The following is a 26,641-nucleotide window of genomic DNA, read 5'->3' as shown; positions in this document are numbered from 1 at the left end:
TCAAGTTTGGTTCTATTGTATTTATTCTTAACAAGAATAACAGAAGTTACAGAGTTGTAACCATCCCCCCACCCCCCACCCCTACCCCAGGAGGTTGACATTTAGTTTGCAAGAAACACCTGCTGGTGAAAGCATATTACTAACCCTTTTAAAAATTTTACAAAATTTAACAAAACATTGTCCTAAACAGCTACCTTCATATTCGTAAACAAAATATAAACAACTGGCTGACCCAGTTTCCACTGCACATCAAACAGGTGCCCAAGTGATAGCCTCTGGTTTTAAAACAACAAAAATAATACCGCTAAACTAACATACCCGACACATCAGAGTCTTAGGGGATTTTGGAGGGGATGTCAGACAGCATTAGAAACAGGCTGACACACAACATCCTCGACTTTAACTGATCTTCATGTCCTCCACATTGCCTCCAGGCTCTACAGGGACTTCTTCCCTACGATAAGATGGCACTGTGGCCGTCTAATCCACACTCTTTTTCAAAAGCACACCGGACACTTCAGACACAACGGGAGAGTGGGTCTGTATTTTTGCAGTTTCTGAGGCCTTCTATGGGTCATATCGGAGATCTTAGCAGTGGGCCTGTGCATGCATGATGCCTTGGAGAGGTGGGTGGTAAGACGTGCACCTTCTGTTTAAAAACCACAGACTGAAAATGGGTCTGAACAAGGGGGAAAGTGCAACCGGATTCCTGCTGCGGGGCCCCGTCACTGGGCGGGCTGTGCTTACTCCCTCGCTTTGCTGATGTAGTCAGCAAATTTGTTGATGTTATCTTCCTGCTGTTCCAAGGCATCCAGGATAATGCCCATCGGAGTTTTCTTCAGGCCGATTCCCTCCATTTTATTTTCCAGCTTGTTCTTGAGGTTGCGAAGTCTCAGGGATGCGTGGATGAACATCACTGAAAGAAGTGACAGCATCAAATAATGTCAAATAAATACAATTTCTACTGTTTTTGAATCGTGGGTGGGTATGTCTATGTCTGTGGGTTTATGCACGTGAGCGCTGATGCCTGCAGCGGCCAATGGCATCAGGTCCCCCTGGAGGTGGCTCCTGGAGGTGGCGTTCTAGGTGGTGCTGAGCCACCTAACATGGATGTGGAGAACCAACCTTGGGTCCTCTGTGCTCTTAAGCACTGAGCCATCTCACCAGCCCAATAATCCCCACTTCAACCCCCCACACATACAGTAAACTGTGTCTTTTAGCTGTCAGGTCTGCTTGCTTCGCTTATCCTCAGATGGTTACATAGCCTTTATATAAAGCTGCTTCCCAAGCCACACACTGACTGTTGTGTGTGTGGAAGAAAACACAGTGCTCATTTGGAAGACCGTTGATCTGGCAGCCACATTCTTTTATCCCACCCACTGAAATCTCTACCTTGCAAATGTTCCTTAAACAACACGACATTCAACACAATTGCTCACTGATGTGACTCCAGTCTGACTATGAATCCACTTACCCACGGTTTCCCAGGACGGACTTTTTTTTTTTTTTTTTTTTTTTTGCATTCTTGGTTTATCTGTACTTTGTTCCTTAAATGCCAGAATCTAGGAAAACCCCACCTTTAAGGTGCCTCCAAAGAAACATGTTTTCTAAAGGCGTCACTGGGAATGACCTGGCCTTGTTTACTATGAAATAGGTTCCCTGGTCCTTCTTTGTGGACCTCTTGTCTCGGAACCTTAAGGGAATGGGATAGAGAATCTGTATTTTAAGACACTCTATGTGATCTATAACAGTTATTTGTTCCATGTACATACACAGCACCCAAAGAGCCTATTTAAATAGGGCTGGGGAGTTGATGAGATGGCTCTGTGGGTAAAGTGCTGCCTCCAAGCCTGTTGACCTGAGTTCGATTCCCAGGAATCACATGCTAGAAGGAGTTGTCCTCTTACCTCCACAGTTTCTTGGGCAAGATTATGTCTGGCTGGATGAAGGACGGATGGATAGATGGATGGATAGGTGGGTAGATGATAAATAGATGCAATTTTGAAAAATTAAAAATAAAGGGCAAGAAAATGACTCAGTGCATAATGTGTGAGTGCTGGAGTCTCCAGGATCAACCTAAAAGCCAGGTAGGCATGGCAGCCAGCCTGCAACCCCAGCACTTATAAGGAAGACACAGGAGATCCTCAGGACAAGCCAGACAGAGTAGCCAAGTGACTACTGCCTAAATCAATAAAGTGGAGAACACTGGTGGAGGACAACTGATGTAAACTCTGGGCCTGCATGCTCACCCTTACGCACATGGGAATCGCATGTATGCATATGCACACGTACATGTACTACATAATACATACATAAACAAAAGAGCCTACTATAAGCAAATTTCCATCCTACACTATGTACAATCCAGAGAAAGACTAGACGTCCGTAGCCTACGCTGACCTTTAAAGATACGGGCCATTTTCTAAGCGTCAGGCACTTGGGGTACCACTGTTGACCCACAGAATCAGGATATGGCTTAGAGATACATGTTTTCAAACGGTTCTTGAACAGATGTTCCTCGTGTATCAGAGTTTGGGAGTAACTGATCTTAGTTTCCTTGTCTCAGAGATGGGTGAACACAGCCTACTTAGGGCGACCGATGATGCTCTGGTTTCTGTAAATCTGGCAAGAGAAACAAATCGACTCTGCGGTGTCTTTCATTCCTCTGGCCTGGCTCAGGCTCTCAGGCAGAGAAGGGACTGTAGTTAACAGGCAGTATATTTAAATGGGATCATTCCGGCACTAACTCATAGTACAGCAAGGAAAATCTCGGGAAACTTTCCCAAAGCTTGAACTTACTGGTTGATAGACTGTACATAATAAAGTGTGGGATTCATTTGTAAATATTTTGGGCTCAATCTGACAAGATCTCAGATAAGCAAATGATTTTATTTACTTTTTAACACATGCCTAGACGAAACATTTTCAAATGTAAAGGGACATTCTCTCGTCAGAAAGGACACTAACATTTCAGCCAGATCTCTGCTGCTGAGACCTGGAATTAGATCTTTGTTTTACTTCATACTGTTTGAGGTCTTAGAAAATAAGGTGTTTAGAAAATATCTAGTTTACCAGAATCATAGTATTTAGTGTTTATATCGTGGTCCACCTATTTTTTTTTCATTTACACTTACCTTTCTATGAGTATGAGAGTTTTACCTGTATGTATGTATGTATGTATGTGTGTATGTAAACATGCATGCATACCTCACGAATGCCTGCTGCCTGCAGAGATAAGAAGAAGGTATCAGATCCCCTGCAACTAGAGTTGTGGATGGCTGTGAGCTGCCATGAAGATACCATGCAGGTTGTACCAGTTCTTGCCACGTGACTGGGATTTGCATTTGTTTTGTTGAGTGGTATCTCTGTGTAAGAAGAGCCACATGGCACACTGCAAGTGCCCACACATATCTATGGAAATAAGCAACTGCCAGGCTTTCATGTGCTGTCTTAGAAGATGCTGACACTGTTAGATATACCGAGGGGCTATGCAGTGCTCACTGGCCAACTTCATCTACATTTATTTTAATGAAGGGAGACAAGGAAAGCAGGCTTACTTACACAGCAAAGGAAGAGTGATGCCGAACACAAAGACCATGACACCCCCGAACATGGATATGAGGAAGTAGCTGGCTAGCATGACCACCATCACGAAGGCCGTTGGGTACTGCTTCTTCATCCGGCGGAGGATGTCTTTATTGTGCGCTGCCCACACGAACCCCATGAACACCAGCACCACAATGACTCCTCCGAGGATCATGTTGAAGGGGCTCAGAAACCTGGGGTGGGAAAGCGGAGAATGACTGGCTCAACGGCAGGTGGAGCATGGGCAGAGAAGGGAAGAGGAGGGGTGAAAACCACTGAGAACCCACGAAGTACTTCATCAACACCGGAACTTTAAAGCCCACAACCTATGAGGTAGAAGAACTGGTTGATTCTAAATAGAGAAACAGCCTTAGTAGTTAGAAACGGTGACACTTACAACTGGGCATGGCGGGCCACACACTCCTAGCACTTGGGAGGCTGAGGCAGGAGGATCATGAGTTCAAAGCTAGCTTTAGCCACATAGCAAGACTCTATCTTAACAACAACCCCCTACAACAAAACAAAATGTGAAAAATATGAAAAATGTGAAAAGAGGAAGAGGAGGGAAGAAGGGGTAATCAATAACAACAACAGAGGAAACAGTGGAACTAAGACCACCACAGCAGTCTGGCGCCCACCCGACTTGCCAGGATATCTTACGAGAGCCCCACAATTTGAAGAGCCCATGTTCTTTTTTTTGTTTTTGTTTTGTTTGTTTGTTTGTTTGTTTGTTTGTTTTTTCGAGACAGGGTTTCTCTGTGTAGCCTTGGCTGTCCTGGAACTCACTTTGTAGACCAGGCTGGCCTCGAACTCAGAAATCCGCCTGCCTCTGCCTCCCGAGTGCTGGGATTAAAGGCTTGTGCCACCATGCCCGGCTAGCCCATGTTCTTATAGTTGCATTGTGTTTAACTTTCATACATCCTAAGCACTACTGCACACCAGTTGCTTTGTTCTTTTTTTTATTTATTTTTAGCACTAAGTGTTTCATGTTTAGTAGAAATAATGAATGAATTAATTCATCTATCCACGATGGATATGTATAGGGTAGGGGGATCATACAATGGCCTTTATGAACAAGATCCTGTCTACAGTCATATTTCTGTTTGGACTACACAGTGCTTATTGGAGTATTTCTTTGAATCCTATAGAAAAACCACAAAACAAAACATGGGGTAACTCCTGCTTCTATTGGAACAAGAGAATTCAATCACTCTGAGCCCACCTTCCATTTTGTAACCCAGCAGCTGGAATACCTTCTCCCTGAGGCTGAACAGAGGCTCTCCATGGAGCCCACTCATCCCTACCCACCATCGCTTCCATGGAGCCCAGTCATCCCTACCCGCCATCGCTTCCTTGACATGAAAGCCCAAAGCAAGCTGCTGATCGCAGTAAGTGATCTAATCCTTATGCCCCACAGAAACATTGGTTTATGCTTTCTGACACATACACACAACAGCCCCTTGATTGAACTTTCCAGCGGCCCCAACCATCTTCAACATAGGTTGTCAACTCAGAAATCCAAATATATAGCCTCTAAATTCACTGGGCCATGAGACAAAGGTCTTCATCGGAGGACAACTGTCACTGACTTTGGATAATGCAGGAAACACTAGGAAGAAGAAATTTACCACAAATGTTTTGTACATGACAAGGACCCAGCACTGTAGTCTTCCCCTCCTTTTTTTGGGGGGGGGGGGGTGGCGTTTCGAGACAGGGTTTCTCTATGTATCCCTGGCTGTCCTGGAACTCACTTTGTAGACCAGGCTGGCCTCAAACTCAGAAATCCGCCTGCCTCTGCCTCCCAAGTGTTGGGACTAAAGGCGTGCGCCACCACTGTCTGGCTTCCCCTCCTTTTTATGGAGACAGATTCTCACTACATAGCCCAATATTGCGGTTTGAATGAGAATGACTCCCACAGGTTGGTATGTTTGAATACTTGGTTCCTGCTTGTCAGAACTAATTTGGGAAGGATTTGGAGGTATGGCCTTGTTGGAGGAGGTGTGTCAGTAGGCGGTGGGCTCTGAGATTTCAAAGGACTCCAGCCATTCTTAGGGCACCCGCTTTCTGCTTGCCAAACCAAATATGGGCTCGCAGCTGTTCCTGCTGCCGTGCCCTTTTGCTTTGCTGCCATGGACTCCTAACCTTCTGAAATGGCAAGCCCATTTTAAAGTTTCATTTATAGACTTCCTTAAGTGAGAATTTTGGTTTCTTTAAACATTCAGCTATATGAATATGTTTGTGTTTAATGCCGGGTGTGGGATGAGAGGCTGCTTCCCAGCAGGTGATTATGATTTGCCTTGTGCACTAGCAGGGGTGTGATCTTTGCCAGTTGTAGATAGTCTAATTCTGGGGACTCTGGAGAAGGTATAAATGGGAGAGCTCCAAGAGGGCCTGGTGTGGCTGCTGCTCATGGCTGCTGCTCCTCCCTGCTGTTCCTCCCCGCTGCCCCCTCTGCTCCCACCTGTTCATCCTGCTGTTGCTGCTGCTGCATCTGCTGTTGCATTTGCTATTACTGGTTTGTTGTACTGCTAGATATAGTCTGATGACAGATCGGACTTGCCACAAGGAACCCAATTCTCCTAGTCAGCAAGAAGTAGCCTGTTGAGGTCTATGCCCCCTTTCCCCTCTAACTTTCTTTCTCTCCTACCTAGTGTTTGAAGTCGGAAGGAGTCAGGGTGGAACAAGGGTTGGAAGAGTGGTAGACATAAAAACCCAATAACTAGCTAAAAGAGCACAACAGTTGCCTTTATCGTGGTGTTTTATCATCACTATAGAAAAGCAACTAAAACACCCAGGTTGGCCTTGAAACCCACCATCCTCCAGCCTCAGCCTCCCAGGTACTATAGTTACATATGTGCACCACCTTTTCCAAATGAAAATTCCTTTACATTTTAGCTCTGATCCTACTGAAACATCAGCTATTTGAGTAGGGAGTGAAAGTCTCTTATCCTTGCTGCCAGGTGGTTGGAATGAATGTAAAACTGCTTAGAAGAAGCTAAAGCTCTCCACTTAACAAAAGCAAAGAATCTCTGGATGTGTGGGTGCAGATCTTTAGTCTCGGCATTCGGGAAGTGGAGACAAGTGTATCTCTGTGAGCAACAGTGTGTCTCTGTGGACAGCCTGGTCTACAGCCTGAGTTCCAAGCCAGCCAGGACTGCATAGTGAGAGCCTGTCTTTAAAGCAGAAAAGGGCTGGGGGAGCGTGAGCATGCAGAGAATTAGACAATGGAAAGAGTAGTGTACTGTAGTTTAAACACACTACAGCCTCTAACACTTAGGAATGCTGTTCTGGGACCAACTGCTGTTCTGAGCCAGTCTCAGGAGTCTAAGGACTCTTATCTTCTCAGAAAAGGGGAAACACAAGCCCCAGCTAGAAAATACAGGTGCCAGCTTAGGATAATCATCATGCTGAGCTACTTCTGACTCAGGGCAAGACCATTACAGCCTCTAACCATGACAAGCTCCAACTGCAATTACTCCAGGACACTGTGACATTGAGAGCCACTGCCTGCCTGCCTGCCTGCCGGCATGGAAATTCACTCCCCTTCCAGCATGAAAGCAGCCCCTCTCAGAGTGGCTGTGTGCAGATGGGCTCTCTCTACTGCCTTGCCCTCTGTTGATGTACCACAGTGTAGCTAATGAACTGTGTGCCTTCCTCCTTTTGTCTTCAGAACATCCATTCCCACCAGTGCCATCCCCGCCAGGACAATCACAGTTGCCTATTTCACTCAAAATCCTAGACAACACTGAGACCCTGCAAGCTTGAGAAGACAAAGGTAATAAACAATCTTGCCAAGACTGAGATATATCCACACTGGTGGTGTGTGTGTGAAACACTGTTAGGAATAACCTATGTGAACAATGCTTTACTGGACTGGGATATATATATATATCCCAGGTACTATAGTAATATATGTGCATATATGTATATATGATTAAAAAGCTTAAGTATACAGACAGGCACTACTAGATGTGACTTATAATTTAGTAGCACAAGATATTGATAATAGCTGGGCGGTGGTGGCACACACCTTTAATCCCAGCACTTGGGAGGCAGAGGCAGGTGGATTTCTGAGTTTGAGGCCAGCCTGGTCTACAAAGTGAGTTTCAGGACAGCCAGGGCTACACAGAGAAACCCTGTCTCAAGAAACAAAAAACAAAAAAACAAAAGAGAAGATATTGACAATATATTGAGTGGGTGAAAAAATAATAATACATTCCCTCTATTATATTTAGCATATTATGCTTGTGACATAACCTTAAAGCAGAAATGTCTATCATTTACATTTCCTTTCTACCTCCCTTTCTTCTTTCTCTCTCTCTCTCTCTCTCTCTCTCTCTCCCTCCCTCCCTCCCTCCCTCCCTCCCTCCCTCCTGTGGTAGGGTCTCATGTATCCCACCATAGTCTCAGACTTAATGCACAGATAAGGACAACCTTATCTCCTGATTCTCCTGCTTCTACCTCCCAAGTCCTGGAACACAGATGTGGGCCACCGTGCCCAGTTGACATGTGCTTCATGGCTTTGTGGTTGAGTGTGCTAGTGGGACTGAGCCCAGGGCTTTGTGCATGCGTAGGTAAAGGTTCTATCATGAAGCTGTGTCCTCAAACTGGTGGTTTTGGTTTATCTTGTTTGTTTTGTTTTGTTTTGTTGGTTTTATTTTTCTGGGTTAGGGGTGTGTGTCTCAGCACCTCAGCAACTTGCCCAAGCTACCCTTGAACTCTGTCTTCCTACCTCAGCTTCCCTGGCAGCTGGGATTACAGGTCTGCACCACCTGATCTGGCTTATAATTGGCATGTTATTTTCTAATAACAATAAGATAACTACATAAAGAAGAAAATATAGACGTATAAGATCAACTGCTTCTCAGCTCGCAGCCGAGGCTTAGCGCTCTCTTCGTATCTCTCAGATTGCATTACTGGGGTTTGAGTTCATACGCCACCTTGAGGCTTTTCCATCTTTACCTCAACCTTGGCTTCCTGCTGTCTGTCTGCACTCTGTGTGCCAGTTTGGACCATCTGACCTCCTCCAGGCTCTCAACACCCAGATCACAGGTTATTCTGCCTGCTTGCCCTTACTCCCTCCTGGTTCCAAGCCTCTCTGTGTCATTATTATTTTACTGTGTATTTTCATCTGGGTCATACCTTGTCTCCTGATACAATCCCAGCTTTGATTTTTGTTTGTTGTCGGAGACGGAGGCTCATGTAGCACAGGCTAGCTGGATCTCACCGATGACTTAAGCTCTTGACCCTCCTGCCTTTACTTTCCAAGAGGTGGGATTAAGAGCACATGCGCCATGCTCCAAGACTTAATCTGAGAAAGGCAGAATCAGACAGTGCAAAAAGTATATCCTTCTGAACAAATCTTAGACAGCCTTGTGTCAGAGGCCAGGGACCTTCCACAGATTAAAAAATTGTCATTCCTAGTACACACACACACACACACACCGAGAGAGAGAGAGAGAGAGACAGAGACAGAGAGAGACAGAGAGAGTCTCCTTTTCATTCCTTCCTTCTTTTGTATGTGTACTTTTGTGAAAAGGTCTCCCACTGCAGCCCATCTGTCCTTAAATTCATGGCAATCCTTCTGCCTCAGCCTTCCAAGTGCTGGGTTTACAGGCATGGGCCACCAAGCCTAGCATTTATTTTTATATTGTTCAATCACCATATGCTACTTGGATAATTAAAAATACCTGACACTTAAAAATAATAAAGATATCCTCTCACACAGCCATCCTTGTAACCTAGGACCCACCCAAGTGTTTCTGGGCTGTAAAGAAAAGCAAAGATCAAAATTAACAGAAAGAACTAGAATGGAGGGCCAGGGAGGAAGGTGCTTGCTACACAAGCCTGAGGGAATAAGCTTGGTCCTCAGCACCCCGAGAACAGCCAGTGGGAAAGTGTGCTCTTGTAATCCCAGCACAGGGGAGGTAGAGCTAGGCGGATCCCTGGGACTCAGTGACTAGCTAGCCTCGTCTGTTTGGCAAGCCCAGGTCTCAGTGAGAGGCTTTGTCTCAAAAGCATGGTGCATGGTGGGGAGAGAGACAGCTGAGGATGGAAGTCTGGAGCTGAAGAAGACTCTGACAAACTGAACTCCAAACAAGAGCTAGTGAGTCTGCAGCAAAGTACCACAGTCGTTCTGGAATTCTCATTAAAAGAATAATTTGTAAGGTGTATAATAAAAGTCACATAAAGTATTTTTTCTTCTATTTTTTACTTTGGACAAGTAAAGCAGAGATCTGAACCGAGTGTCTAAATAAAGCCCTCGATGAAGAACAATGGAAAATCCAGAGCTGACTCAAGCAATTCCACATTTGCTGTTCACCTGTTCCTGTAGCTCAGGCTCAAGGGAAAAGAAGCAAGGGCTCCTATAGAACTGGTTTTAGCTTGCAATGTGGCCAGCCACAAACTATAATTAGAAAGCATCAAGCTTCAAGCTGGGGGTGGGGGTGGGGGGAAGAACAAAGTTACTGGGAGGAGAAATTAGTTTCTTCCACATTCAGAGTACGAGCAGCTTCCTTCTGAAAGTCATCCAAATGAGCACCACAGAGATGATCTGGTAGCCACTTACACTTGTAACACAATAACACACAGACACACACACACACCAAACACAAGACTAAGTGCATTTTCCAATGAGGGCAAGAATCTGGGAAGCAGTTATGGTCTGAGATGCCAATGGTTGGGTGGTTAGTCACACCCATCAAGATAAAACACACTTTTGGAATAGTGGTTTCCGTAAACAAGACACTCATCTTTCACGGGGCCCTGCGGGTGTGGGCTTACTTACTGGTTATCCATGAATAATAAGAAATGGGGAGGAAAAGGGAAAGGGAAAGTACTTAGAAGAAGACGATAGAAGATGGAGACTAGGCAGGACATTTGAGATTCTGTTCTTTGTGGAACACAAACCTAATTATGCAGACTAAAAATATGAAATATGTTTTCAACTTGAGATGAACATATTTGTATAAATTACCCCATTCTGTTGGATAATAAACCTTTTCCTGAGGTGGGGTTGTTCTTGATTGTAAAAACATTCAGAATGCCACCGTGAGTTTCTGAAGCCATCTTAAACGGTGAGCGAAAACAATCCCACTGTGCAGTACGAGACAAAACTGAGGTTCAAAAAAGCAAGAAAGCATAGTCATGGGGGAGATGTGGGGGAGGAGACACGGTAGGGCTGGGCTTCACAGTCCACCCATTCTGTGTGGGTAAGCACCTCAATGCAGACAGGGATTTAACCCCTTCATTCCAAACTGCTCTGTTCCTCCACCATGGAAATTCCCCTAGATTATTTCTTATTTCTCTCTGAGTAGAAAGAGGCAGAGGCTGAGGGGCCGCTGAGGGATAGAGAGAGCAGTTGCCCCCAGTGTGTGCATGTGGAGGGGGAAGGGAAAGATGGGAGAGAGAGGGAGGGAGAGAGAGAGAGAGAGAGAGAGAGAGAGAGAGAGATCTGAATGAAGGTGGCTCTGTGGTGAAATACACCCCAATGATGTACTGTCCTCATGATGCAGCTGGCCACATCTACAGATTCATATCCACTCGCAAGAGAGGAAAATCCCACCCAATTACTGAGTTCTAGGGCTAGGAGCCAAGGAAGTCAGCAACCGTGCCCAAGGCCACCAACTGCAGGGCTGTCAGTACAGTTAAAGAAAGCAGACGGTTCGGAGCAGCGCAAGAACTTTTGATAAATTCTGTCACATCTAGCAGAACTCCTAAGGCCCAGAAGTGTTTCCGAAGCAGAAACAGTCTCACGCTGACTTCTAACCCAGCAGCTGTTTCAGATGTGTGGTTCCAGAGGAGCCTGACTCACATGGATGGGGAGCAGAAGGCCTGTTTACTCACAGGGCGCTTCTCTGAGAAGATGAGGTTTTCCTGTGGTCTTTACCCAGGCAGGGGCTCACACCAATTAAGAACACACCCAGGCACTTGCTTGCTTCTCGTGGCCTTTATAAAAACAGCACTCTGTACATTCTACAAGGCCTGCCCAGACTACGCTATATACACTGTTGTACCTGAGGTGGGTCCCTCGGACAGGAAGCTTGGCTGCAGAGTGAGGTGCCTGCTCTCTCTACTCACCAACCTCGGTGTTTGGCTTACATTACATCTACTAAGGGGCCCTTTTGGTACTTGACACGCAGCAGCCGTTCCTGCCAGCTTCCTGATGCCATGTCTTGATTCTGCACTTATGCCAGGCTTCAGGGGGTTTCTAGAGTTTACGCTGCTTTCCCGGGCTCCCACTGGCCTGTCTGTGCAGGAGCTGTTTTCTCTGCCTGATTCACTCCAACCCTCTTTCAGGCTCATTTCAGCAGCCTTTTCTCAGCCTCTCTGATACCATATGCCTCTTTCCCGCAGCCCTAACCACAGTGCCGGCTTCAGCTTCACAGCTATGTGGGTGAGTACTGAACACATCTCTAGCTCCTCCTACATAGGATGCTCCATAAGGAACAGAAAGGTCCCATTTTTGGCCCTAGCACTTAGCGCAGTGCATTTGATAAATGTGTCAATGACGGGGGGTGGGGGGAGTAAGAGACTTTTACATTTTCATACCATTTCACTAAGTTCAGCATATTTCTGTGGCCCTCCATTAAGAAGCATGAGACTTAACATAGACAAGCCACGATTATTTCCATTGTATACTAAATAGGACAGGGAAATAGTTCCAGCCTTTGTTTCTTCACAGAGTTTGTCAAAGGGACAAGTAAAGAAAGGTACCACTGGGGGGGGGGTGGCGGGGGCGGGTGGGGACGGTGGGGGAGGGGGAGGGGAGGGGGAGGGTCACTCCTACACAGTGAGGGGACTGGGTGAGGAAGCAAGGCAGTGGGCTTTCTGGAAGGTGCCTTTGCATGCTGCGTGACCAGCACAGGCTGAAACATCAGGAACAACGGAGGGAGGTCAGTGTGCTGCTGACCTGTCCTTTGAGGGTCCTTTCTGTTTCTCACAGTCACTCTAAGGGTTCAGTGGCTGTTTTGCTTTCCCAACATGGCTTCTGTCCTGACAAGGACTATTTCTTTATTTCTTCTTTCTTCTTTCTTCTTTCTTCTTTCTTCTTTCTTCTTTCTTCTTTCTTCTTCTTCTTCTTCTTCTTCTTCTTCTTCTTCTTCTTCTTCTTCTTCTTCTTCTGCTTCTTCTTCTTCTGCTTCTTCTGCTTCTTCTGCTTCTTCTGCTTCTTCTGCTTCTTCTGCTTCTTCTTTCTTCCTTCTTCCTTCTTCTTCTCTTTCTCCTTCTCCACCTCCTCCTCCTCCTCTTCCTCCTCCTTCTCCTCCTCCTCTTCCTTCATCATCTTTCAAAATTACATTTATTTACTTAGTGTGTATACTCACCACAGTGGTGATGTAGAGGTCAGAGGACAACGTTCAGGAGTAAGTTTTCTCGTCCCACACAGATATCAAACTTAGGCTACTAGGATTCTCTGCAAGTGCCACTACCACTGTGCAATCCAGCCAGCTCGGAAGACCTCTATCTGACTGTAAAGTATAACTAGGAGCTTTAGACACAAATTAGTCTTCAGTACGTGGGACCATCACCTCTTGGGCCTAAGGATCACCAGGGTAAAGGAGACTTCAAAGGACAAAGGAAAGTTTAGGTGGGAAAGGAGCATGTCTCTCTTGTTACAGAGGGTCCAAGCAACATAACCTTGGGGTTTCTCTACCTGGTTGCATTAGCAAGGCTCACAGAATTCACGGTATCCTGTATGCTTTGCACCACCCAACTAAGCGCTCTCCCCACCTCCAAAAGTCTATACAGCTGACGTCTCAACATATTTCTAGCAAGGCATACTTTGCTAACTGCTTTTGTTCTGTCTGACATTTACTAAGCTACCTGCTTATTTATTAGTGTATTTATTATTTATGTGTATGCATATTTGTGTGCACATGTATGCGTACATGGAGGTCAAAGGTTGACATCAAGTGTCTTCCTCCATTGCTCTCTCTATCCTGTTCTTTGAAATGAGATATCTCACTGACCACCAATTTGGCTAGACTGGCCAGCCAGCGAGCCCCAGGGATCATCCGGTCTCAGCATCCCCAGGCTGCTCTTTTTTATGAGGATGCTAGGAGTCCAAACTCAGATCCTCATGTTCCCACAGCAAGCACTTCACTTCTCCACACCCAGCACTGGTAAGTTTATCTCTGATAAGCAATCAGTAGGACCTGAGTTAGTAACCATAACTAGTCCTCCCCACAGGGTCAGAACTCTACTTAGACTGCAGCAAGTCCTTTTAAACTTTCTATAATGGGGCGCCTCCTTCATCACCTACAATGTTGGGGAGAATGGAAGAATAACGCTCAAATGCTCCTCACTGCCTAGGCTCTCGCTCCTTGCCACAGCCAGGGACCTGTTGGAAGTGATAGAAGACACTTGCTTATTGACAAACTGGTCCTTCTGAATGCTTTTAGTAGTGTACTGTCTGTGAAGGAAAACCTGAGAATAACTGTTGCATGGCAAGGGAGGGAAGTTGGATTGGATACATGCGAATGAGATTGGTGATACTAAGTTCCCTTCCATAGAGTGTCTGGCAGAGGCAGGAGAATCTTTGTGACTTCCAGGCCAGCCTGATGCTACAGAGTGAGTCCCAGGATAGCCAGGCTGTTACACAAAGAAACCCTGTCTTGAAAAACTAAAAAAAAAAAAAGAAAAAAGAAAAAAGAAAAAAGAAAAAAGAAAAAAGAAAGGAAGGAAGGAAGGAAGGAAGGAAGGAAGGAAGAAAGAAAGAAAGAAAGAAAGAAAGAAAGAAAGAAAGAAAGAAAGGGAGTGTCTTATTTATTTCACACTAACCTTCAACCTATACAATCACATTGGTGGGCTGGAATCTGGACAACAAAAGTAGCAATGAAAAAGGCCATTTTCTATATTAAATGGCCTTTCTGCCTGCCTGTGAAGGGAAGGGAAGGCTGAGCCATGTGTTATATCATGGCAAGCCCCTGAAATCCTATTTACAGTAAACAGCTGTTGAATGGGAGCCAAACTGCAGGTATTATTGCTCAGTGGACACTGCAAAAGCATTCCCTGAACAGATGCTACGTCGAGGGTAAGTCTTCTAAAGATGAATGCTAAAGGATAAAATTCACAGGTCCAGAGGAAAAATCATATAATATAACATAGTATAAAATGATAGAATCCCAACATTGTCCAGAGTTCTGTAGCCCTAAATTGATTCACAACTCCAACTTCTAAGAGGGGAGGCCAGTGGAGAGATAGCAAGCACTAACTGTTCTCTCAGGGGGATCCAGGTTTAGTTCTCAGCACCCATGTGTCAGCTCATGACTGTCTGTAACTCCAGTTCAAGGGGTCTGGCACCCTCACACAGATATACATGCAGGGAAAGAAGGAAGAACGGAAGAAAGGAGGAAGGGAGGAAGGGAGGGGGGAGGGAGAGAGAGAGGGAGGGAGGGAGGGGAAGAGAGAGAGAGAACAATCCAGACTATATACATTTATTTCATTTTACCTAGAAACATTGTAAATCTTTTCCTAGTGAAAGGAAACAGAAATGCCAATTAGTTGACTGAGGCAGGGTGGGAAACTAATTCTTTTAACAAAAAAGAGATGGTGACAGAGAGAAGCCAGGAAGAACAAGAGACATATATGACACCAAGGATATTTTATTTTGCCTACAAGGGATAGAACACAGGGCCTTGTGTATGCAAAGCTTGTTCTCCCTCTGAGCCACATCCTCAGCTCAGATTAAAGATCTTTAGATTAAATATCTGAATGTTGACAGATCTCTTAAAGATCTGCAGTAAAAAAAAACAAACAAAAAACAAAACAAACCAAAAAAAAAAAAAAAAACAAAAAAACCAAAAAACCCTCCAGATCCACCAGAGGAAGACATCCACCTACACCGTGTCTTCCCTGAATGAAGTCTATTTAAAGAAGCAGGATGGGGCAGATGGAGATGAAAACTGGGAGGATTGGGCAGGTGGGGTGTTTATCCTCAGGACTCCAGCTAAGCACCCTGTTTAATATTTGTTCAACTGAAAAGTACTGTCAATTGCGATTGAAATATTATATTATATTATATTATAAAAATGTAATAACCCTCTTACCTGTCCATATAACAGTGTTTCCCCTATTTCTAACACTGGAGACTTTTCTAAGTGTAATTAAGACCTGTAACTATGTAGTTGTCTATTTTTTCTTTCCTTTCCTTCTTCCTTCCTTCCTTCCTTCCTTCCTTCCTTCCTTCCTTTGTTTGTTTCTCCGTGTACCCCTGGCTGTCCTGCCCTGTACACAAGCCTGGCCTTGAACTCAGAGATCTGCCTGCCTTTGTCTCCTGAGTGCTGGAATTAAAGGCGTGTATCACCACCATCTGGCTATAGTTATGCATTTTGTAGGCTTGGTTGGTGTGTATAAAATTACTTCGGACCTTTTTCAGCATGGTCTTACTACCCCTCTGGACCTTAATCTCGATAAAGGAATCACAATGCACTCTTTTCCACCTCCTCCCAACAGCATCTGAAAGGCTGGTGGTGCTTCCCACTCCCATTGAGTGAATGAAGGAAGCGAGCCAAGCAAGAATCCACTGAGAAACCACTGGCACTCACTAATCTTAAAGCATAAACAGACGGCCATTTATTCGATTTGCAAACAACCATGAAAATAATTGTTAGTAGTTTCCATCATTCTTATCATTCATTACACTGGTAGAATATAAAGAGTTAAAAAAAATGACAAATCTGTAAGCGGAACAAAGCTACCAGCATAAACTTACAAACAGGGTCAGTGGACGGGCACTGGGTGAAACAGGTCTGGGCTTGTGGAGGGTTCACTTACCATCTATGAATGGCAATAGACGGTCTACGAAAAAAATTCCAAGAATCGTTTGTCTTACAGTCTACCTTTTAGTATATAAAAACCAACCAACAAACAACAAACCCCTAAGATGATCTGGTTTACCTGATCAAAGCCAGGGCAAAGGACAGTAGCTACAAGGGAACAACCTCAAGGGCTATTTAGAGGCTAGCAGGGGAGGACACAGATGTCGAGTCTTTTCTTCCCACAAATGTTTAAATATATCCCCATGCAGGGCACCCAGGACTTTCTTAGCTCTTTCTTCCCTCACCAACTGGCAACCAGCTCTTTCTCCTTGTAGCATTTAAAAGCACACTGTAAGCATTCTCAATACCAGATACTGACAGCCATATGCCTTGGGCATACACAGAACCATACTTCTTTCGAAGAGAATTACCGTAATACTTCTTTTTTTTTTTTCACATCTATAATTACTAGCCTTCTAGAAATGTCTTACCGTCTTGGCAAGCCAGAAGCATAAAGTAGCAGCTGTTGATCCCACCCTTTTTTTTTTAACACTTTTAGGGGCCAAATGATCAGGACACAGAGTGATTCCTGCCAAGAAAACCTGGGCTCATTCACCCAGCAGCAACAGGACTCTGTGTTAGGGGGGAGGGCAAAATGTGTGCCTGTGCCTTGTAGGCAAGGAGAAGCATTTACAAGTTGCAAATACAGTGGGTGGTTAGTGACTCTGAGGCCACACCAGAAAATACAAAACATGAGCTTTCATATCAGGAAGGAGTAAGATAAGTTAGCATAACAGTAAAATGATGTCATTGTCACATAGTTTAATCTGATTAAGCAGGAACTTTAGCAAATTTGTCATGTGGTTTGATTGAAAAGTTATTTCACCTGCTAGCAATCACGTCGGCTACCATAAGCAGTTTGGGTTCCAATTGGCTGCATGACCTCAAACCTTCATGTTTCCAAAAGTGTGGGTACTCAGCAGGATTCCTAGCTCTCATTTAGACTTGGGGGATACATATAACAGTCGCTTGGAGAGTCAGAAGGGGGAAAGGCAACCGATTCCTGACCTAGCAACAAAACAACACAATCAGAATCTGCAAAAGCGACAATGCCGTATGTCACTGTGCCATTTAATTATGCTATTAGTTCACTGTCAGTGTTTCTCTTGAGTCAGAGTAGACCAAATTTTAATGTAAGGACGAATCCTCCAAGACCCTTGCTAAAATATAAAGCCAAGAGGTCAGCCATGAGCCAGGGAGTCTTCATTTCTGATCAACTCCCAAGTGTGAACCGCTATTGCTCCTTGAATAGATTTTTCCAGTTCATATCTGTAGGCATTCCATCAAGCCCACAGACATCCTCACCCACAGCTAGAGTGGAGAGCAGGCTTAGTACTTAGTACTTAGTACTTCAAGTGTAATTAATCGCTGCCTGTGTTCTTTTTACTTTGGGAAAACAGAACAAAATAGAAACAAAAACAACAGCAAAGCCTGAGGTGGTGGTTTGAATGTCAGAGGTTCCCCTAGTCTCATGTATTGTGATGTTCAGTTAGGGAGCGGACACCTTTGAAAGGATTAGAAGGATTAGGAGGTGGGACTTAGTTGGGGAAGTGTCACTGGGGGTGGGCATTGAGGTGTCAAAAGCCCCTGCCAGGCTCAACCTCTGTCTCTGCCCCACCCCTCATTGGCCTGTGGATCAGGATGTACCTCTCAGCTACTGATCCAGCGCAGTGTGCCAACGTACTCCCTGCCACAATGATAAAGGACTAAATCTCTGAAGCTATAAGCAAGCCCCAATTAAATACAAAACTTTCTTTTATAAGAGTTGCTGTGGTCATGGTGCCTCCTCACAGCAATAGAACAATGATTAAGATAACTTCTGTTGACATGTGTGATGTAAATATAATATCTTAATGCATGGATGGCTCTTGTCATGGATAGGAAGATAGTTTCTGGTCTCTCATCTTAGACATCTTTCTTTTCTTGTATATAGGTATACACAAAAGACTTTGGGGTAACAGGAAAGCGACAAGTACAGATGTGGGGTCCAACTAACACTGGCAAGGAGAGACATGGGGACAGTGTGTTTGCCATGAGGTGAGACCGAAGCTGAGTCTTGCAGAAGTGGGAAAACAGACCCAGGCTGGATTCTGGGGGTAGAGGTCACTGGTCTAAAGCAGCTGTGTTTCTGAGTTGTCTTGTTGGCAACACTAACAGTGATAAGAGATAAGTAACATTTTATGCAGCAGAAATGAGGAGGCTCTTGTAAAAGCACTACCTATGGGATGCTGGCTAGTCTTCAGGCAGGCCTGTGAGGTGGGTGCTGCTGTGAAGATGAGGCAGTGTGCTCACACAGCTCGTGCCTGGCATCTGGGAGTCCAACACACTTAATCTGGCTCATAACTAATAATTCATACTACTTAAAGAGACAGATGAAAATAAAAACTGTCTGCAAGAGGGGCTAGGAGGCTAAGGGATGCACACCTGTAATCATAGCCCTTAGGAGACGGTAGCTGGAGAACCTTGAGTTCCAAGCCAGCCAAGAGTGAGACCCTGTCTTTAAAACAAAACAAAACAAAACAAAACAAAACAAAACAAAACCAGAGATGGTGGGAGGAGAAGTAGAGTGTGAGAGGAGGAGGGTGGGGAAAGAGAGGAGGAAGAGGAAGTAGAAGAAGAAAAGAAGAAGAGGAAAAAGAGGAGGGGAGTGAGAAGTAGGAGGAGAAAAAGGAGAAGGAGGAAGAAGAGGAGGAGGAGGAAGAAGAGAAGGGGGAGGAAGAGAAGGAGTTCACAGAATCTGAGATGCACAGTGTACATGGAAGTCAAGTACTGAATAAAGCCACGGTTTTTAGGACAAAGACCAAACTTCCTCTTCTTTTTGAGATGAAGTCTTGATACACAGCACAAAACTCACTATGAAACTCAGGCTGCCATTAAACTCTCTACCCTCTTGCCTTGACCTCTGTATTGCTGGGATAATAAACATGCACTGCCATGCCTTGCTTGAAGACTTAACTTCTAGCCCCCATGCCCTTCCTGGTCAGGATCCAAAATGCACATCTACCTCTATTTTAACCCCTTCTAATCTCCATCTCTGTCTAGTGTTTCCTACTGCTTCTGGAGCTACATCATGTACTCCTGAACACCCCTCCACCATGCTGAGATCTGAAAAAAAACAAAAAAACAAAACAAACCAGCCCTGTCTATCCTCAGCCAAGCCAATCCAAAACAATAGAGGACCTTAAGAGCCATCCAGTGTCCCCAAGGGGCTGCCTGGCCACAGGGATGGACTCACTGACCATTTCCTCATGAGAGACTATTACCCACCAGCAGAGGATCCAGATAAGCAGTTCCCAGAAGTGCCCAGACCCACCCATCCTCTGCAGCATCCAAAGAGGAGAGTTCTGTTTAGAATGGGGAATGTTCCAGAATCAGCTACGCTTCTCTGATCCCAAAGGTATTGGATTTCTTCCACCTTTCAGGCACTATAATTCTAAACCTCCTGACTCTCAGGAAGATGCCACAGTAGTTAAAGGGACAAGCCTGGGTCTGTGGCTGTAAGTATGTCATTCAACTTCTCTGAGTGTCAGGTTCAATAATGAAGATAGTCATAGTTTAGTGGTGGAACTGCATGGCACAATGCAGTAAAATACTCAGCACACAGTACTTAGCAAAGTACTTAGCACACAGAGCCCTCTATAAAAGTTTATTATAATTAGTTATAAAGAAAGAAAAGAAGAATTTGTGGGGAAAGCTAGAAAGTGCTTAGAGATGTATAGAAAAAGAAACAAATTAAGGTTACAGGCTCAAATTATTCTGGGGTATAAAGAAATTTTTATGTTTCTGGTTGGTCTGGAACTCATGCAATCCTCCTGCCTCGGCCTCTGGAGTGCTGGGTTTATAAGCATAAGCTACTATGCCTTGCCTGCTCTTTGCAGATATATAACAACAGGTACTTTTCTCTTTATCTTCAAAGACGTAGCTAACAATTAATAGTTCTATGTGACATAGAAATGAGAAAGGTGAAGACTCCAGACTGCCAGGTTCAGTGGCCTAAGATCATAATGAGAGAGCTATATTTAGTTAAGAGCTGACTGTGAAAAATGGGTTCTATGAAGGCCACAAGGTGACCAGGGCTGTGCTGGAGTCTGGACATATAATGCTTTGAGTGTGAGGGGAGGGGGATTTTATTTATTTTTTCCTTGTATATTTGATTGGTCTGTGTCAAACCTTTCTATTTAAGAGAAGATAATCCACCCCATAACTAGGTAACCACCAAAGAGGAAGAAAAGAATATGAAAGTTTACAAGAGATGTAAACCCATTATTAGAGTTCTTTGGTTTTGTTTTGTTGGATTTTCAAGATAGGGTTTCTCTGTGTATCCCCAACTATACTCATACTTGCTCTGGAGACCAAGCTGGCCTTGAACTCACAGAGATTCGACTGCCTCTGCCTCCCAAATGCTGAGATCGAAGGCGTGCACCAGCAGTGCCCAGCTAGTTATTTTATTTTAAAGAAGCGACTTTGTGAAGTCTGTCCTCTGGGAAGAAGCAGAGTTTTGGGGGCAGGTTCAGGAACAACTGCCTCTGGCTTTCTTCCCCTGACTAATGGTTGCTCAGCTGCCCGTTTAGTCAGAGTCCGCTAGAGCCTGTGTCCTCTGCACACTACGCCATCCCCAGAGTTGGCAGTTCCTTCAGCCACACACAGCTAAGATCTCACATGGAGCCCACATTTGAGAACCGGTGACCACTCCGAACCACGCCTGGAAATGAGGAAGCTTGCCAGTCTCCTCCGTGCTGTGAGTTTGCTCCTTTTGAGGCTCAGCAAATGCCATGTGTCCCTGGGCCAGAATTCAAGTCTGATTCATCTTGGTGCGCTCAGAGCTTGGCGTGGGATCTGGTGCCCAGAGGTAGCTAAGTAAATAAGCCAGCTAACCTCAGGCCAACTTAAGACAGCGCCTTATCACGCACCCCTTCCTAAGAGCCCCGAGTGTGCATCTCTTCTCTCTCCTTTTTGGGATTGTTTTTTGTTTTTCTCCCTAGCAGCTTCTCTTTCTCTTTGGGTTTGTTCGGAAAGAGAAACCTTAGAAAAGGACTTCTTTTAGGGCAAGAGGGTGTTTTGTAAAACCTTCTATTTAAATTCGTATAAGAGATAATAAAATGGCGAATATAACCATTTATTTTGTTAAAAGGTGGAAGAAGCATTTTTAAAGGGTAACCTACAAGGAAAAACAGCTTCTCAGGAAACAGGTGCGGAAATGTGTACGTGTATGTGCGCCAGAATGTTCACGTATAACCTTACTTAGCACAGGAAACTTCTTAACCAGCATCGAAAAGGCCTTCAGAGATGTTTAAGACCCCAGGCTAAGGAGCAAAGCTAAAGCGACCGTGTCCGGCAACTTCTAGGGGAAAAGAAAATGTCAGGGGGCCTCGTTTCCAGAGTCACCTCACAGGGGAAGATGCGCCACCAGGAGACTCGCATCCGCCTGAGCGGAAGCTCAGTTCTATGTACAGTATAGACAGACATTAGCCGGAGAGGCCACTTAAACACAGCCCTGGGTCCACACCCTGTCACTCCAGGCTTTGCTAGGCAGCCCCAGGACAAGGTTACAACACCACCACATTTTTTCTTATTTTTAAAACACCCACTGTGCTACAAACATCTGACAGGCGAATATCTTCAGCACGGGGACGTGGGAGGGGGTAGTTCTCATTGTCCCAAGTTCTCAGCGTTTTCCTCACCTCTTCCCTCCCAGGGTCCCTGCTCAAGCCTCTAGAGCAAAAAGAGAAAGAAAGGGGACCTCAGAGAGCTGTGGCCTCGCCCTGAGAACAAGTTTCCACTGGGTGGGCCACTTCCCGAGACCCTTCCCTGAGGCAGGCGCTCCGTGTGGACCTAGTCTTGCATTTCGCGATCTTGTCCTCGTGGTCCCTACGTCCTGACCCTGGACAGGTGCTCCAGGCAGAAGACCCCACTTACCCAACAACCGAAATCATCATGGCAGCCACCACCAGGTAGTTGGTCTGGTAATAGAGCAGATTGCTCACTACACGGTTGTTCCATTTGGAAATGTCCCTGAAGTCCGGCCGGGCGAAACGATCAGAGCCCGGGAAGAAATCGTCCCAGGCACGGAGCGGGGCGAGGTTCACGTCCATGTTCCTCTGCTTCGCGAGCTTCGCCTTCGGAATCTGGAGGCGGCGGCAGCGACAACCAGCTGGATGAAAGATGACAGCGGGTCCTTCGGATTGGTTCTGCGGTTAAAGCACGGCAGGGCTCAGAAAATTGGCTGCGGGCGGGTGTGTTGGTCTGTCTGTGATTGGCTGGAAGTGGTTAGTGACTCAGAGCAGTGGGCTTTATCCAATGTTAGGACAAAAAGTAACTAGCGGAAATCCCCTACCTAAACTAAAGGTGGTGTCAGTTCTCTCTGGCAGTTTAAATACAAACCATCTCTTTTTAAACACATCGCTTGTGTGTGTTCTTTGCCCTGAAGGGAGAAAAAAAAAAAAAAAAAAAAAAAAAAAAAAAAAAAAAAAGCAGCTGTTCAGCTGTCAATATAAGTGGAATGGAATGGAAGCCGGCCTCAGTGTCACTGAAGTCCGGTATTGCTAATCTCCCCACATATGCGTGCAATTTTCATGAGTCACTTTGTGTGAAATCACACTAGAAAAAAAAAAAATGGGAGCAAGGGTTTGACTGAAGTGAACTGAAATAAAGTGATTGCCAGCTCGCCTTTTTCTTCGCCCTTCATTTCTGCTGTCCTGTGGCAAAATTACTGAACCGTTGTGCCATCGTTATAGATAGAAGATAGATAGAAGCGGATGACTTCACTTCTTCCTGAGCGAGCTCTTAGCAGCTTCAAAGCAGACAGCTGCTGGAGGTGCTCTGTGTTCCTGGGCAGAAACATGGCTTCCCAGGCCAGAAAGGTTTCTTAGTTTTATTCCAATATTAAACAAATAACATTTACCTAAGAAAACAACTTCTACAAGACCACCAAGCTACACAACCATAACACATACACAGAGAACCTAGCACAGACACACGTAGGCCCTGTGCTAGCCGCTTCAGTTTCTGTGAGCGCCTATGAGCCCTGCTTAGTTGATGCTGTGGGTTGTTTTCTTGTGGTGTCCAGGATCCCCCTGACTCCTAGGCTTCTAAGATGGCAGTGCCTAAGGTAACAGTGTTTCTAAATTTGCAACTGTTAATTTTTAACCAAACTCAAAGTGCTCTACTAAGACCACCAACTTACCCTAAAACAAAGAGTAGTAAAATATACTTGAGGCGAAGTCAGACTTAGTTGTTTAGCTGATTAGAAAGGCAGTTGAGGAAATCATTGGGGGCTTTATGAAAATGTCTTCTGCCACTGGTGTTTAGGATAGCCTGGCAATGGACTCCAGCAATTTACTTTGGAGAAAAGTAGTTCCTAAAAAATCAAAACAAAACTAATTTATTGTGAATGAATGTCTTGCCTGCATTGTGTATGTGCTGTACCCGCATGCTTTGTGCCTGCTGAGGTCAGAAGAGGGTGCCAGAGCTCTTGGAACTGGAGTTACAGATGATTCTAAGCTGCCACGTGGGAACTGGGACTTGAATCTGGGTCCTCTGAAAGGACAGCAAATGCTCTTAACCTCTGAGTCATCTCTCCAGGCCAGTGGAGGAATGTCTTAACTTCCCCCAGCCTTCCTTGATTCTTAGGTAAACCGGGGTTAGTAGAAAATCTGCCACAGAGGCTAAATGAGGGATGTTTGGGAAGTGTTTAGTATATGCAGCATTTACAGATTTTACTGTTATCAGTAATAATACAAACTGGCATGGTGAGGCAGACCTATTCCGGAGACCAAGACAGGAGAATTTTAAGTTCAGGGCTTGTAGGGATTACAAAGTGAGTTCAAGGCCAGCCGGAGCAAGTTGGTAAGATTGTGGCTCAACATAAAAAGCGAGAAGAGTGCTAGAAATAGAGTTCAGTGATCAAACTTGCCTAGCATGGAGCAGCATTGGTCCTGTGTGCAGACCCCATTATTACAAAAACAAACAAACAAACAAACAAACAAACAAACCAAATAGCTAGCAGAGTCCTTAATTTTTCTGGTTGATGTTTACAGTGTTTTAACCTGTTTTCTATACTTTTAAAATAAACACCTGCTGCTGTTGATCTCAGGTCCTGTTGTCATTGATCATTGTGGTTGCCTCTGAATAGATAAAATGGGAGAAAAATGTTGAGACTGCTTAGTACCCTGCTAGCAGGTATTCTAAGGCCTTCCTAATGCTGGTAAGGCACAGTGGGGAGTCACAAAGGGGAAATGCTTGCCTTGCTCTGTCTTCTAAGGGCCTACAGTGCAGGAAATACTCAACTCTGAGACCTTGAGGTGAGTGCTAAATAGAGCCTTGCCAGGCCTCTATTCAGTTACAGGAAATCAGAGGGCGTGGAGGAATTCCCGAAGCTTAAGGCATCAGTGTGGGTAAATAAGCCTTGGTGGGGAGAGAACACAGAGCCCAGCGCCTGTTAGAGAAATCTGTGAGCATTGACAACTTCAGTGAACTTTCTCCTTCCAACTTCTCAGAACTGCAGGAATAAAGGCTGTCAGAATGAAATAGTAGCGTGCTTATTCCTCCATCACAGGCAATCCATACTCAACACACATTAGCTGGCTATATATTTTTATTTATTTGATTAAACCTCCAAAGACAGCGCAACACAGCGGTGCAAGCAAGTTTCTATCCCCCAGCTCCTTGGCAGATAGAGGCAGGAGGATTGCAAATTCAGAACTGTTTGGATAACTTAGTGAGACTCTGTTTCAAAACAAAAAGAAAATGGGTATGGATATAGCTCCAGGGTAGGTTTTTTTCTAGTATGCACCGAGCTGTAGGTTCATCCCTCATTACTACAAATAAAAAGGGAGAAGAATCCAAAGAGGACTGTGTTTGTCATTGTTTTGTTTTGTTTTCTCTTCATAGGTTGAGCCCCTTCCCTCTCTCTGAAAATGGTGAGTGTGCTCTGTCTCTGGTTGGACTATGGTAGGTTTCTGTTTGATCAGTTTTATTTGTTGTTGTTTTTTTTTTTTTTTTTCCCTCTACATTCCTCTACCTTTTCCTCCAACTATTTTAAATGGGAATGAGCACAGATTGAGTCAACTTTACCCCAGGCTCCGTTTAAGAGCTATTACTAGTAGCTATGTCACTATTTTTAGGTGGGGGAGGGGGAGTAGGAGTAAAGATGTTCACTGCATCAGTCTCTCACACCAGATGGCTCAGTGGCTCAGAGTGCTTGCTGCTCTTCCAGAGGACCAGAGGTCAATTCCCAGCACCCACATCACATGGCTCAGAACTACCTGTAACTCCAGCTCCAAGAGGACTGACACTTTTTTTTTTCTGGCTTCTGTGGGAACACACACACACACACACACACACACACACACACATAAATAAACTTTTTTTTTTTTAAATCAGTCTCTTGAGGCTTTTCCACAGGAACTTAAGCTTTAGCAAGCACCATCCTGATAACTCCTCGGCCTGGCCATAGACTATGGAGGATGTCTGTCTAATACTTGATGTCTAATACTTGATGATGTGCTTCACTGTAAAGAAAATAAATCTACTGAGGATTTCGGCCACTTGCCACTACTACTGTCATTATTAACAAAAGGAGGTGGCTCTTTCTAATCAGTTAGGCAGATCTCACGATGTCTGCTGTCAGCTGTCAAAGTGGTGAGTCATGGTGACACACAGATGCAGGACTGACATCTTTGTGAACTTCTTTTGGGTGTGTTGTCTGCATGTACATTTGCACCACTTGTGTGCTGGGTGCCAGCGAGTTGAAGGCCACTGTGTGGGTGCTGGGAATTAAACCTGGGTTCCCTGCAGGCTTTCTTCTTCTTCTTCTTCTTCTTCTTCTTCTTCTTCTTCTTCTTCTTCTTCTTCTTCTTCTTCTTCTCCTTCTTCTGCTATTTTTGTTCTATTTCTAAGGCTCAGTTTCCTCTTCTCACTGTCTGGTTATGACTGAATTTTTAGCTCAATGTGTGCTATTGATGAAAGTAGCTGGGGGATCGTAACAGATGAGCCTTCCTTAAGGTTCAATGAGAGCAGGACAAAGTAGATTGCATGCCTCAAGTGAGTAGTAGCAGCCCCCCCGTCCCCCTTTAATGAGCACCCTAGAAGCTATATCAGGGCACTTCACTGGTTTTCAAACAGTGTGTCCACAAACCACCTCTTGTGATAAAACTCAAACCTGGCATTTGTAACCTTCAAGTAATTCCAATCAAAAACCATATTTGAGAGCCACTTAAAAATTCACTTAATTTTCAATC

At 44.8% G+C, this 26,641-nt stretch overlaps 1 protein-coding gene and 1 long non-coding RNA gene across 2 annotated transcripts; one reads left to right on the top strand and one right to left on the bottom strand.

Annotated features, from left to right (window-relative positions):
* Nucleotides 1–22,524, bottom strand: Arl6ip5 (ADP-ribosylation factor-like 6 interacting protein 5). Its single transcript, NM_022992.2, has 3 exons — nt 22,320–22,524; nt 3,562–3,779; nt 1–916 (listed from the first exon to the last, which is right to left on the bottom strand). Exons 1-3 carry the CDS (start codon nt 22,493–22,495, stop codon nt 744–746), a joined length of 567 nt encoding a protein of 188 aa, NP_075368.1. The 5' UTR covers nt 22,496–22,524; the 3' UTR covers nt 1–743.
* Nucleotides 11,533–14,327, top strand: Gm52868. Its single transcript, XR_003956334.1, has 3 exons — nt 11,533–11,605; nt 11,941–11,980; nt 13,541–14,327. It is a non-coding gene; the product is annotated as a predicted gene, 52868 (long non-coding RNA).
* Nucleotides 22,525–26,641: the final 4,117 nt, after the last annotated feature.

This window comes from Mus musculus, chromosome 6 (assembly GCF_000001635.26).
Source record: "Mus musculus strain C57BL/6J chromosome 6, GRCm38.p6 C57BL/6J".
In the NCBI taxonomy this organism is placed as follows: Eukaryota; Metazoa; Chordata; class Mammalia; order Rodentia; family Muridae; genus Mus; species Mus musculus.
The sequence above is the reverse complement of the archived record's forward strand: the minus strand, read 5'-3'. Positions and strand labels throughout refer to the sequence as shown.

Coding starts and splice junctions, on each gene's coding strand:
- Arl6ip5 (NM_022992.2), bottom strand. CDS start 22,495: ATGGACGTGAACCTCGCCCCGCTCCGTGCCTGGGACGATTTCTTCCCG. Junction 3,780..22,319: donor ATGATGATTTCGGTTGTTGG/GTAAGTGGGGTC, acceptor TTCCCACCCCAG/GTTTCTGAGCCCCTTCAACA. Junction 917..3,561: donor CATCACTCTTCCTTTGCTGT/GTAAGTAAGCCT, acceptor CACTTCTTTCAG/TGATGTTCATCCACGCATCC.